We start from the raw sequence: 14,807 nt of genomic DNA, 5'->3' as shown, positions 1-14,807 counted from the left end.
TCCCCACAAATATTTGCATTCGCGGATGCTTTTATTTTGTTAAGTGAAATAGGATGTGCATTGTAAAATGACGACTTTTTACTGCATAGGAACCAGAAACGATCGATGTGTTCTTTTCATATTAAGAGCGGGGTGATTTTAAACAATAAGTAACTTGCGATTTTCTGCACATTTTAAAATTATAAAATACAACTTGACGCCAATGCCCACAAATATATGCAGTATAATTGAATTTATTACTGCTAAATTGTGTTATGGTGACTGCTTTTCACGACGTTGGACGCTTTTATTTTGTTAAGTTCTCGGATGCGCCATGACGCAGCTGAGGCCGCTCTACTGTTACAGCGAACACATCGGTACTTTCGCTTTCACCCTTATGAGATATTGTGGAGATGCTGAATAAAATACGCCTCACATTTAAAGATAAATAGGCCTGGGTTCACTCCAACTGACAAGACGGCATCCATTCAGCTCTTTACTCTCACGGAGGTTTCAGAGTGCCTATGGACACCTGTTGGTGCTAAGGACTAACCGAGTGTGTTCTTTCAAAGCAAGTTACGGGTGGTAGTGGTGAGACACAGTCTAAATAGCTCCTCCATGCTGCTAATTTAAATTAGTGCTGTCAAACGATTAAAGTTTTTAATCTGATTAAACACACTTTAAAATTTTGATCAATCACGATTAATCAGCTAAATTACTTGCGTATTTGCGTAATATAAAATAAATACAAAATAACGTAATATTTTGACATTCACACATTTTTTTATCTGAATGTCATTTGCAAACATTGATTAAATGCATCGCATATCAATTGGGCGCAATTCAGCAATTATTAATTAATTAAACGCAAATTACTTTTGTTTTATCTAAAGTCCCGTGTTTTTTAAAGCAAAATGTACCACCGTTTATATATATATATATATATATATATATATATATATATATATATATATATATATATATATATATATATATATATATATATATATATATATATATATGTGTTGCTGCCGCCTGTACTATTATTAGTATCGGTATACTCAACATTTGACTATCCGAATCTGAAAAAAATGGTATCGAACTCTAGACAGAACGATTATGAGGGGTGTAAAGGTACATGCATTGGAATTTAGATTTTTAAATATGAATCATTGGATACACCAAAACTCAGTTGATTGCAATCTGTTTTCTTTTTTTTCAGGTTCCATTTCAAACATCACTAAATTAATTCCAAAAGAGGACTTTGCTGTGTGTGTGTGTTTTTTTTTAATGTCACTCCCTTAATGTACCCAATGTGAACCAAACTGTGACCTTCATTGAACCAAAGTGCAACATATACATATATAAGGTTTCACAGTTATTAGCAGCTCTCTGAAACCAAGCATAATTACTGCATGGCCTGTGATGAAAACCAATTGACACGCCTACTTAAGCGCAACACATTGTCTTGCTCTGCTGACTTTTCAGATCTTTACACTGCTTTAACAGTTATTAAAAGGCAATTTATCGCATCAACCTTTAACACCTGTGTGTTGTTTCCAGTTCTGATGATATCGTTGTTAAGCTAAGTGGGAATCAGCTGACAATGGATTACCTGGAAGACAATGGTTTTGAGGAACCCATCCTGATTCAGAAAAAAGATGGTTTGGGCATGTCTATGCCACCTTCCAGCTTCTACATCAGTGACGTTGAAAATTATGTTGGTAAGAAAACATTTGACTGATTATCTGGATTTAAACTATCGCCGCAGTAATGTCAACACTGTTTTTGTCATAATGTAAATGTTACATAATTCACACCTTCCCCACAATTCCCAATTTCGTCGCCGATTATTCCCACATTCTACATTTTCCATTTACTTCACATTTTTCATCGGACTGACTTCATTCCAACTTCAATATAATCCAGTAATTCACGAAAGTGAATTATTACATAACATACATGTAAATTCATGAAAGTAAGAATTCGCATATGCAATACCTGGTACCAGTATAAGAAGCTGGAGTTAATACAGTACCTGTTTTTTTTAAGAGGGTTAAAAAAAAAATATATATATATATATATATATATATAAAATATTTATAAATATAAAATGTAAATATATATAGAGAAATATAAATAAAAAATATTTAAAAATAAAAAATATTTTAAAAAAAAAAAATCGAAAAAAAAAAAAATACAGTACCTGTTGACATTTCCTAACCATGTACTGTGGAACCTCTAAAATTAAACACAATCAAAACACATAGTGCTTTTTTGGTGATTTCAGTTTGTAGTAACGTAAAAAAATATTTAATTTGTCATTACATTAATGAAATAATCATGGAATTGTTCTTAACTCAACCAAAAATGTATAAATACATTCTATTTTAAAGGCATTAAAGGTTAAGTAACCCAAAGACGTATTTATACATTTTTGTGTGAAGGCTGGAGGCCATTTACACCATTTCCGTTATTCTTATTATTCCATTTTATTCCTCGGCGCGCTACTACTTCCACATTTTTCATCCGATTCACTCCGTTCCAATTTCAAACTATTCCGAGTATTCGTTCCAAGGGTGCTTCCATTTTTCTTATTCCTACGATTCACGCCTTACCCACAATTCCCGATTTCGTACCCGATTTATTCCCCATTATTCTTAATTGGAGATTCAAAATTTCACATTTACTTCCACATTATTCATCCGATTCACTTCATTCCAGCTTCAATATATTCCAGCAATTCATCCCATGAGCTCTTCCAACTTTTCACTTCCAAAATTCACACCTTCCCCACAATTCCCAATTTCGTCGCCGATTATTCCCACATTCTACATTTTCCATTTACTTCACATTTTTCATCGGACTGACTTCATTCCAACTTCAATATAATCCAGTAATTCACGCCTTGAACTATTCAAGCTTTTCAGTTCCAAAATTCACACCTTACCCACAATTCACGATTTCGTCGCCGATTATTCCCACGTTCTACATTTTCCATTTACTTCCACATTATTCATTCAATTTACTTCATTCCAACTTCAATATATTCCAGTATCATTCAACATCATTCAATATTATTCCTAATCATTCCACGGGTTTTTATTTAGCCTTTCAGCCTTCACATGCCATTTCTCCAGAAATGGCATTTTCTAGTTTTTCATGTTTTTTATTTTTTATTTATTTATTTATTTATTTATTTATGATAGAGCATACAGAAGGCTTTGATGCAGCTTCTCAACTGAAGAGAATGGGTGAAAAATTGTAGTAATGACAAAAACGGCCAACAGGTGGCAGCAGAGTATAATAGCTCAACCAGGGGCATGCTGAAAACAAGCTGTTTACCACAATTCTAAGCAGATTTGTGAATAATGATGAAACCTAGCTAATTGCTGCAAAACGGAAACAGATAGAAATATACTTTTTCTTCCTGATGAAAGAAGAGACTCTAGTCTTTCTTTTGGTAGGTTCCATGTTTTTATAGCAATAGAACACAATATTCTGTGGACCTTGCAAAATCAGTCAAAATCCAGTAAAACAGCCACGAGCGAAGGCGGTTGCCTTTGTGAAAATGGCTGGGAGTGAATGAGTTAACTAGACAGGCGCCATTTTAAAAATGTTAATTAAGTGAGCATGTACAGGTAGGTGCATGCCAGAAAAATATGAATATGGAGGAAATGTCCATTTATTTCAATAATATATTTCCAAAGTTAAACTTGTATGTTATAACAGTTCACTCACTAAACACAAAGTGTGAAATATTTCAAACCTTTATTTATTTCAATTTTGATGATTATGACTGAAAGACACAAATTACTTTGTTGGGCGTCCTTTTACATACTCTCACATCACCACGCACACGGAGTACACTTGCTACGTCTAGCTGAGTATCCATACAGCTCTGTACTTAACGAGAGAAGCATGCATGTGTCATTCATGCCGCCCGCTGTGAATTATGCCAAAATCATAAGGATGCGGTGCGTCTTCCGTACGGCTTCCGCACGCACTGCAATTGACACCGCGTGCATTGTGTGAAATCTGCACCCGCCGACCACATGATCACGGGGGTTCACGCTGGAGAGTTGAGTTCACGCGATAACAACCGTGTGTATAGAGTCCTATTTTGTACACAATAGCCATGCTTGCCTGTTGTAACATCGTAATGCTTATTGGACATTATTTCTGGGATTTCAACCATGGCTCTTCTACCATGGGTAAGTACGTTTTGTGTTTAAATAGTTATTTTGTCATGTTTAATTTATACTGAGATCATTTTTTTTTGTCTTAAATGTCCGACTCATGTCATGCTATGTAGTTAGCTAGCTTCCCTCCCCAAAAAACGAGTTTGCAAACGGTTTTATTTTGAAATATACTAGATTTACCTTGATGCGAGACGCCCGACTTCCTGTCCGGCTCGTGTTATTTCTTCAGCTTCATGAAAATCCGCATGCGGCGGCCGGAAAAAATAGAACGCTTGCGGAAACCTTCCGAATCGCCGCATCAGTTCCACACCGCAGACGCACTGCACCGCAGCTGGTGTGAATTGACACGTAGACGTGAATGCGTTGTATCCTTGCAGCGTCCGTACGGGCACCGTACGCAAGATGCACCGCGTCCGTTTCGCAGCCAGTGTGAATTGGGTGTAAATCAGATGCTAGCCCAATGCTAGCCAATCAAAATGCGTGTGTACAAACAGCTCGAGTTAAGAAGAAAATGAAATGAAAATAAATAATAAATAAATAAATAATAAATAATTTAGTGCTGTCAAACGATTAAAATTTTTAATCTGATTAATCACACTTCGTAATTTTGATTAATCACGATTAATCAGCTAAATTACTTGCATATTTGCATAATATAATATAAAATAAATACAAAATACCGTAATATTTTGACATTAACACATTTTATTATCTGAATGTCATTTGCAAACATTGATTAAGTGCATATACGCAATGCATGCATGCATGTATTGCTCAAAACGTAACAGCATCATATCAATTGGGTGCAATTCAGCAATTATTAATTAATTAAACGCAAATTACTTTTGTTTTCTCTAAAGTCGCGTTGGGGTGTTTTTTGAAGCGAAATTTACCACCGAGCACACCAAACTGGAGTCACCCCGCTCATTTTGGAACAACAGGCGTAGGAAATGCCGAGCATTGACCTAATCACCTGCGCAGCCTTCAATGTAACCATCCGCGGTTACGTTCAAGGCTCAATTGCGGTTGAAATTTTTTTATTCTATGATTAATTAATCTTTTAACGCTTTAACTTTGACAGCCCTACAATAAATACAAAATATATAAATAATAAATGAATAAATTTTCTTTCATAAGGTATTTTTCAGAGTGCTACTCAAAGATTGGTCTGCATCATGTTGTCAGAAGCATCAACACTGAAATAAAAGCAAAGTCCATCAAGAAAAACCAGTCACTGTTAAATGCAAACCTAACTTCTGCAAGTCCCGATTCACGATACTGAGATAATAGTTCGTTCTTTGCTAGGCTCTCAATCCCCATAGAGCAGGGGTGTCAAACATAAGGCCCGCGGGCCGGTTCAGGCCCGCAAAGGGGTTTAATCCGGCCCGCGAGATGATTTTGTAAAGCTAAAAAAAAAAAATGCAATGTCGGACTAATTAATCAGCCGGCCACAATCAAAATATATAAAATTTGTAATTTCACAAGCAGTCCTCAGATGAGCAATGCAACTTGTACATGGGAATCGTCCTGGGTGTAATTATTTCACACACAACTTAAAGTTAAGGTTTGTTTAATAATAATAATAATGATAATAATAATAATAACAATAATAACAATAATAATAAGTATTATTATTATTATTATTATTATTATTTTAATCATAGACTGACAAACGTGTTAAATACGACACAAATTAAATTACTGGTAACAAATAGATATGACGAGGATTAGCGTCCTTATAACGTCATTAACTGCGCCACGCAATGCATTCTGGGAACAATATATATGCAAAACATGTGATTTAACACGTCCAGAACTCAGAGTTGCCTCATTCTATTTGCATTTGTATTATTTTTTTGGAACAATATGATTACAGTTGAGCTCCGTAATATAGGGCTGACCCACAAATAGCAAAAATCTGCGTATAATTGACGGCAATCGTTTTTAAGTTATATACCATTATTTTCCCGATGCGGCCCACTTGGTAATATATTTTCCTCCATGCGGCCCCTGAGCTAACATAAGGTTGACACCCCTGCCATAGAGGGATCCTGGCATAAAACGCTCACTGAAAAGCGTTTTCAGCGAAAAAAAACAAAAACATAATTTGTCAGTCACAACCTAGTTACTGAGCATGATTGTGAACATGAGTGGCCAGAATTGGTCCCAAGCACAAGTCCTGTGTTTTTTCCTATTTACACCTGACTGATACTGACGATGACACAGGACGATACGTTAATCTTGCAAGTGAGGAGCAGCCAGCTAATGCCAAGCTCAAACTACACGACTTTTTTGTCTTTAACGACAGTCGCGTTGTTAGATTAGCTGAAAAATTCGCTCTGTGTCGTGGACCGGAGGTGTAGTCACACTACAAGTCCGAACTTGACAAGCCACCACCCGATCATCGCGTGCTGTCATAGCAAAGAGAACCGCGTCGGCACTGGTTGTCGGGGAGGCAGAGCCAAAAAAAAAAAAAGAGGCAGGACAAGGGAGCGTTTGCGTGAATGGAGCACGTGGGACAAGTGCGGCCATGCCACTCAAATCTGAGCTCATTGCTCACGCTCCCTGCTCAGTTTTGTTTAATAAAATATGATTTAGTAGCCAATTAGTACTGTATTTTAATGTATTTACATGCGTCGGGGTAATATAGCCTATTTTGTTTATTTATTCGGAGATGACATCTTTTATTATTTTATGAAACACTGAAATATTGAGTAAATTCTGTACTGCTTAAATATTTAATTATATTTGACTTTCGGTGCATTTGAAACGCACATTCACTCCAAACTGTCCTTCGATGGGGGAAACCCCCCCCCCCAAAAAAACAAAAAAAAAACAAAACAACAACACTCATACACTCTAAAAAAAGATTGGTCAAATCTACCAAAAAAGGGTTAAATTTGACCAATCTAGCTGGTAGTTATGTGTCCGACAGATTCTTTGGTTAAAACAACCGCTCTAGAATGGTAGGAGTTTTCACCAATATACAGGGTGATTCAAAAAGAATGACCCAATTTCAAGATCAAATCTTTCGTAAGTAAATGTATGAATCAGAATGAGGGAGTGGGTGTTTGAAAGATTAGATTTCCCAGTTTTCTATCATTGTCACGTGACACTGACAGACTCATGGGTCTTTCAGCGACAGCATAAAAAATGCGCTTTGTGCTTGGCTTCCTAGATCTCCTGACCTTACAGTTTGTGGGTTTTTTTTCTGGGGGTTTGTAAAAGATAAACTCTTTGTTACCACCTGACCTAGAAAACTTAAAACATCCGCTGCTTTCTTTCCCTATTTTCTCCACGGCTTGGAGGGGGAGTTAGGTGTCAGTGACTGTTTGGATGCTGTTTTACGGGTTCTACGCTGGTTGATCGTGATGAGATCCGGGGTGGACCATTACCTTGAAGTTGCTGCCATGAAGATAACTGCCCCGTTCGTCCGGGCTGGATTTGGATGATGACCCATTTCCCTGACAACGTCTTCTTGTAGGGCTTCAACTTCCTCAATGGACTTTTGCACGATTCTAGTACTAATGTTTAGTATCATAAACTATGTAAATTGTTGCCCATTCGGCATCCATTGCAGCCTGGTCATCCTGGAAGTGGGATTACCACATCTGCGGCCTCTTCTCAAGGTTTCTTTTTTTTTTTCCCTGATATTTATTTTTTTTTTTAAGTTTTTCCTTGCTCTTTTGTGGTTTGATCAGGGGATGTCGTTGCTATTTGTCAACTGTGGTCATGTGAAGCCCTTTGAGACTTTTGTGTAATTAAGGGCTATATAAATAAACTTGATTTGACAAACTCCGTGATCGACGCACACAAAACATGATCTGTACACACAAAGAAGCATATCTTCAATTAAAAAAAAAAAACCTTTCAAATATACAACAGAAAAACTTTAGAGTACAAAAAATATCTTTCAAGTGCAAAAAAATGTTTTGCGTACGTAAAAAGCAATTCTACAACTACGAAGTCACGTGACTTTTGGCAGTGATATTCTGCCGAGCAGTTCTACGTGCCGAAAACCCAAGATCCACACGTGCAAAGTCAGTAAACTTTACAGCAGGGGGCGCTGTTGAATCACCGCTGTATTGAGAGAGAGAGAGTTTGGCCAACTCGATTAAGAACTACTACGCTGTGATTGGTCAACTGTTGGTCATATGGACGCCTTGTTGTTACCATGCTGCTGCAGTTACGGAATGTATTGCAGCATCTTTCTGTGTGTGGATCAGGTTTTGTGTGCGTAGATCACGTTTTGTGTGCATAGGTTACGTTTTGTGTGAGTAGATTACACGTTTTGTGTGTGTAGATCAGGTCTTGTGTGCGTAGATCACGTTTTGTGTACGTAGATCACGTTTTGTACGTAGATCACGTTTTTAATGTTTACGGGGTTTTGGCATGATTCTAACTCCATACTAGTTTTCAAGGTGGAGGTGTTGCTCTGTTCCACTGTGCCAGCTGGAAAGTTGTCTCAACTATTGACCCCGTATTCTCCTCATTTGAATACAATGTGTGGTCCTGCATGGGGTGGAGGTTAGTGTTTTTAACCTGCAAGTTCGTGGTCACAGGTTCGAGCCCCTCTTTCTCTGTGTATTTTTTTTTCTTTTTCTTTTTTTAAACAGCCTGTATGTATGCCTACACAATGTCATTTTTCCATAAACGTGGGTTGCCCAGGCACCACAAAATCATTTCCAAAACAATTATTTCCTCGCAAACACTTTAACACAGCTGCCATCTGCTGTCATCTTCAGAAACATTCGGCAAACATCGATGCATATTCGGAAGTGTTTGGTTTTCGTGTTTGTGAAGTCACTATCAACAAGAACGCTTTGAGAACTTCTTTGTTTGTTTGTTTTGTTCTCTGTCAATAACATTTTTGCATAGTGTTTGTAGTGTGTAGTGTTATTTTTTGTATTGTTTAAAATTGTTCAATAAAGTTATATGAAAAAAAAAAAGTGTTTGTGAAGTCACGTGTGATCACGTGAGAGCTTTCCCTCGGAGTACTGGATTCTTGACCGATGGTGGAAGACAATCTTAGAAACAGTAATCCATGCCTTTGTTACATCTCAGCTGGATTACTGTAATGCACTTTTTGGAATCATCCAGTCCTCCCTCCACCGTCTCCAGCTTGTCCAAAATGCAGCTGCTCGTCTCCTTACTGGTGCCCGGAAGAGGGAACACATAACCCCTATCCTGGTCTCTCTTCACTGGCTGCCTGTGAAATTTAGAGTCCACTTTAACTCTTTGACTGCCAGCCATTTTCGGAAAAGGTAACCCCATAATGTCAGCTGATTTACAGAATTTTGTTTGAAAGTTTGTTTCTACCTTATTCAGATTTCAACAATCAACAATAGAATACAGCTTTGTTTCACCCAAATCCTCTATTTTCTTCCAAAATACGGAGAAATCAAGCTTTTTGTGAAATGATGTTATTTCATGCAATCTAGTGAATTTGGCACTTTTTTTTTTTGCACGGGTGATTCTACAAACACCTAAACTTCTATAAAACACTACCCCAACAATTAAAAAAAAGTGTTTTTTGATTGCAAAATAACAGTTTATTTACATTCAATAGTAGCAATCCGAACAAACAATTTGGAAAACTCTTTACAAACTATTTACACGTGCGCAACTGCGCATGTGTGGCGTGTATACGTGTTACTATTTACAATTGTGTGGATGTTTCAACTACACTTTTCTTTTTGTGTGGTATATTGTGGAGCAATCCCTTGCGTGCAAGGGGGATGCAGCAGGATTTGCGCCACAGTTTTTGTCGGTCTGCTTCTGCATGGTCTGATTTGCGTAAAGGTTGGTATGATGAACGATGTGCTGGAGAAGTTCATCCGTGATGAAGAGCTCCAGGATGTCAGCTGGCAGGTGGGAATTCAGCTCTGCTGCAGCGTCCCTAACCCCGGGTTTTCACTGGATGCGGTTGCGGTGCGGTTGCGGTGCGGTCCGGCGACGCAAGCAATTAGATTCCATTCATTCGAATGGTGCAGTTTACACCGCTTGCGGGTGCGTTGCGTGTCGACTGCGGAAGGCCTGCGGCGTGCCGCAAGCCTTCCGCAAGGATAGACCTATTTTCTATTTTTGCCGGACGCCGCAGCGGTAGGCCTCCGGCAAATGGCAAGCTAGCACAAAACACATCGAGTGGGACAGGAAGACCGAGGCAGTTTCAAAATAAATTTCCGTTTACCTTTCACAATAAAACACTCGCCAGCTCCTATTTCTCAAGTTTTTCAGCAAAACGTGACGTGGGCGTCGCCGGGCCATGTGCTCATTCACGGTTTAGACACCAGCGAACATGGACGAGGAGAGGTTTATATTGGAGGTGGAAAACCACAAAATAATATATGACACGGCACATCCTTTTTATAAGGACTGTAATGTATTGTGAGTTTGATGTTCGCGATTGCTTGTTGTGCCCGTCTCGCTTGCCGTACTGAGCGGCAGCCGGACGGGGAAGACAGAAATAAAGAGTGGACCCGCACTGACCCGACTCTCGTTATTAATATACTTTACAAGGACAACCAAAAAAAAAGGATGCTGCATGGAATCTCATAGCAGAAGAAGAAGAAAATGTTAAATCAAAAGAAGTCCACCTCTCGTTGTGAAATGCCACATGATCGCGCGCGCGCGGTCCCGCGAGACACGTTGGGAAGTGGGCGGCGACGGAGCTGCCGGACCGCAGCTGTGCGGAGCCGGTGTGGATTGACAAAAAAATTGACCCGTCCGGAGCACGCAGTCAAGACGCACTGCACCGCAACCGCACCGCAACCGCATCCAGTGAAAACCCGGGGTTAGTCCTGGTTTTGCAGCAAAGGGGAAGATGTTTGGCTGCCAGCCAGAATCCTTGGGATCTGCAAATATACATTTCAATATCATATATTATTTTAGAGCAGTGTGATGCAATGTGTGTGTGCATATGTTTACCTTTTTTTTCTTGGATGTATTGGTTGATGCACATTCTGTAAATTATAGAAGACGTTTACCATCAAATATTTTATTAGTGCTGTGGAGAATCTTTTCTTTTTCTTTTTACCTTTGTTCTGCTCACTGTGAGAAGGGTCACTTTGGGCCCTATGAGTATGAGCTGAAAGAAACATATACAATTACAATACTATCGGAAGACTTTTCTTTTATTGTTGCGGTGTATTGAAAACGTTTTTTTTTGTTTTTTGTTTTTTACCTTTCTTTGTCGTAGAACCAGCGGTCGGACGTTGCTGTGAGCACGATCTATAAAATATACATTCACGTTTGTATAGGTAATAGATGTTCTAGTGTATATCAGCACATTTACACACGCTGCTAGCAGATCGCCCGAAAAGTTAGGAAAGTAATCTTACTAGCAATCTCTTAGCATGTTAGCGCTTAACTTCACGTTCTTTGGAGGACAAAAGACTGTCCAAGACTGTCTTGCATCGGACCCATAGTAGTCGTCATCGTCCGATGAAACGTCATCTGTGCAGACGTGCTCCGTTGTGCACCAATTTTGTCCGGTGTTAGCATCGCTAGCCGGTGAGGCCTTAGGACGTTATTAGCATCGCTAGCCGGTGGGGCCTTAGGACGTGGTCGAAACGGCCGCATCACCGCTTCAACTATGACTTAACCCCGTCATCACTGTGCTCTTGAGCACTGGTCGATGCTTTTGAGCTTTGAAAATAAGGATCAAGCAAGAGCTGATTGCCATCTGTAGCCTTTTTGACTCCCTTAGCCAAGTTAGCCATTCTCTACCCCTCAACACTCTAGCTCAGCCTCTCTCCTTCTACTGTTGTCTTCTACCCGATCTTGTCCAAAAGACTCATCACAGCCATCTAGTGGCCAGGAATACTCATTATAGTAACCCGATTGGCTTGATACTTGGAGCACAGCTGCCCAAGGCTTTCCTCCACTCGTTTCCATTAGAAAACATAATTAACGTCAAATGATGTTTTTGGCGGCATACCCTAGGTTTATACTAAACGTCATATGTCGTTTTTGGCGGCCAAAGAGTTAAGATTCTTCTATTTGTTTTCAAATCTCTCAATGGTCTTGCCCCACCTTATCTCGCCGAGCTCTTGCACCCTTACACACCTTCCCGGTGCCTCAGGTCAGCAGACCAGATTCAATTGGAGGTACCGAGGGCTAAGCGGAGGCTTAGAGGAGATCGAGCCTTTGCTGTTGCCGGTCCCTCCCTTTGGAACGACCTTCCACTAGATATTAGACAATCCCCCCTCTTTATCCTCTTTTAAAACACGTCTTAAAACACGTTTTCTTTGGCTTTTGGTGCACCATGAGATTTGTTTTTGGTGTTTTGTGGTGTGTATGAATTTGATGTTTAGTCTACTTATTTATTTTTCTTTATTCACTCGCCTACTTCTTATTAATTTACTGATATAAAATGTATTTACTTGTAAAAAAAAATGTATATGCACTTCAAAATGTTTGCTTTGTTCTTGTTTTGTTACCTCATTCTTTACTGCACAACCGATATTTATGTTTATGTACAGCACTTTGTATACAGCAATGCCTGTTCTTAAAGCACTTTATAAATAAAGTTGAGTTGAGTTGACTTGAGTGTGCGGCGCTGTGATGAGATTATCTGAGTACTCCACACACAATACGACCAAAACTGTTAAATGCCCATTTTTTTTATCGTTATTTGTGGGGTCTGGCAAAGATAAAATATCTTTTTAAGATTTGAAAAATCGTTATGTTTTTTCTACCAGGCATTAGAATGAAAAGGCCCCGTGGCAACCTCTGAGACAAGCCAAAATAAAAATAAAATTGTTCCACCCAAATTGGGCATTAATGTGTGATCCAAATGACGTTAAATCTGGGCTCTTCTTTTACTTTAACTCATTCACTCCCAGCCACAGAAGCAATCCCGTTCGCTCCCGGCTGTTTTACTGAATTTTATCTGATTTTGCAAGGCCCACAGAATAGTGTGTTCAATTACTATAAAAGCATGGAACCTATCAAAAGAAAGATTTTTCTTTCATCAAGAAAAAAGTATGTTTCTATCTGTTTCCATTTTGCAGCAATTAGCATTAGAAGAAAGCAAAGTTTCATCAGTTTTCACAAATCTATTTAAAATTCTAAGTAATTTAGCATTTTTTTGATGGGCCTGGTGGATCTCCTTTGCTCTGCTGCCACTTGCTGGCCGTTTGTGTAATAACTACCATTTCTGCAACCGTTCTTTGCAGTTGAGAGGCTACATCAAAGCCTTCTGTATGCTCTAGCATTTAAAAAACAAAAAAACAAACAAAAAAAAACGTATAAATACGTCTTTGGGACACTTAAAACAAAAAGAAAAAACGTATTTACATGTTATTGGGAGCAAATGAGTTAAAATAGATGGAAAGATGGATGGAAATTTGCTGAGGTTTTCATGAACATTCGTAATTTTGTCATGTTTTGTTTTTTTACATCTCAGGTCCTGATGTCGCAGTTGATGTTGTTGATGTTACTAAACAGACTCATTGCAAGATGAAGCTTAAAGAGTTTGTTGATTATTATTACAGCACAAACAGAAAGAAAGTATTAAATATAATCAATCTGGAGTTCTCTGACTCAAGGTACACGCACAGTGGAGTACTTAAACAATATTCTACATTTTTGACAGTGTAAAGACATCCATGCCCAAATTTATTTTGAACTTTTTTTCTCTGGAACAGGATGAATAGTATTGTGAAGAGCCCTCAAATTGTGCAGAGCTTGTCTTGGGTTGAAAACTACTGGCCTGAAGATGCTCTGCTTGGAAAGCCAAAAGTCACTAAATACTGTCTGATCTGTGTCAAAGACAGCTACACAGACTTCCACATTGAGTGTGGAGGTGCCTCTGTCTGGTATCATGTATTAAAGGTACAAACTGATTTTGGAGCGGTCAACCCGTGTTCAGATTTGCCCAATTTTCTTTCAAACCTGAAAATATTTCACTGTTAGTACAACAAATGGATGTCGTGTATTTCCAGGGAGAAAAGATTTTCTTTCTCATCAAGCCCACCTCTGCCAACCTTTCTCTGTATGAGCGCTGGAGGTCATCATCCAATCACAGTGAAATGTTCTTTGCTGACCAAGTGGACAAGTGTTACAAATGCTCTCTGAAGCAAGGACAAACTTTGTTCATCCCATCAGGTTATAAATGCATCACTGCCTTCATGTCACATGAGCTATGTTAAATCATATTTCAGTGTTCTGTATTATCTTATTTTTCAATCGTATGTGAACATGCCCAATATTCATATAATATTTCTAAACAATTTCAACCCTTTACATAGTTTTTTTTTTAAAAACATATTTTTTTAAATCATGATTTTGCATAATGCCATTTTAATGCTACATTTAAAAATAAGAAAATGTAGGCTACATACACTGTTTTGGCAAATGTACTGGTACTCCGGTCTACTCCAGAAAACCACAATTAAAGAAAACGTGTGGAGCTCTGTTATTATCTGTGATATCATACACAGTTGTAATGTTTTATAAGTTTCCTTTTAATGATCTCTGCATTTGTTCAGGCTGGATCAATGCTATTCTGACTCCGGTTGACTGCTTGGCATTCTCAGGCCATTTTGTCCACAACCTGAGTGTCGAGATGCAGATGAGGTCTGAACACTTGTTTTATCACACACACAGTCACCCTTAATTCTG

General features: G+C 38.5%; 1 protein-coding gene and 1 long non-coding RNA gene across 14 annotated transcripts in view; one reads left to right on the top strand and one right to left on the bottom strand.

Annotated features, from left to right (window-relative positions):
- The window catches only part of phf2 (PHD finger protein 2), a 628,982-nt gene that overhangs the window by 109,685 nt on the left and 504,490 nt on the right, over positions 1-14,807 (top strand). For 9 of the 13 annotated variants that reach the window (XR_013284755.1, XM_077530645.1, XM_077530642.1 and 6 more), the window contains 5 exons: positions 1,543-1,703; positions 13,591-13,732; positions 13,832-14,018; positions 14,129-14,291; positions 14,675-14,762. Coding sequence is in view for 12 of the 13 variants with exons in the window: in XM_077530645.1 (XP_077386771.1) it covers positions 1,543-1,703; positions 13,591-13,732; positions 13,832-14,018; positions 14,129-14,291; positions 14,675-14,762 (741 nt within the window). In the remaining variant the exon portion in view is untranslated. The remainder of the gene's footprint in view (positions 1-1,542; positions 1,704-13,590; positions 13,733-13,831; positions 14,019-14,128; positions 14,292-14,674; positions 14,763-14,807) is intronic. The other 4 variants (XM_077530649.1, XM_077530648.1, XM_077530639.1 and 1 more) reach the window with 2 other exon arrangements.
- Positions 10,121-11,931, bottom strand: LOC144024124 (uncharacterized). The gene is made up of 5 exons (XR_013284684.1): positions 11,522-11,931; positions 11,365-11,411; positions 11,218-11,268; positions 11,109-11,143; positions 10,121-11,035 (listed from the first exon to the last, which is right to left on the bottom strand). It is a non-coding gene; the product is annotated as an uncharacterized LOC144024124 (long non-coding RNA).

Source organism: Festucalex cinctus, chromosome 8 (genome assembly GCF_051991245.1).
Source record: "Festucalex cinctus isolate MCC-2025b chromosome 8, RoL_Fcin_1.0, whole genome shotgun sequence".
Taxonomy (NCBI): domain Eukaryota; kingdom Metazoa; phylum Chordata; class Actinopteri; order Syngnathiformes; family Syngnathidae; genus Festucalex; species Festucalex cinctus.
The sequence above is the reverse complement of the archived record's forward strand: the minus strand, read 5'-3'. Positions and strand labels throughout refer to the sequence as shown.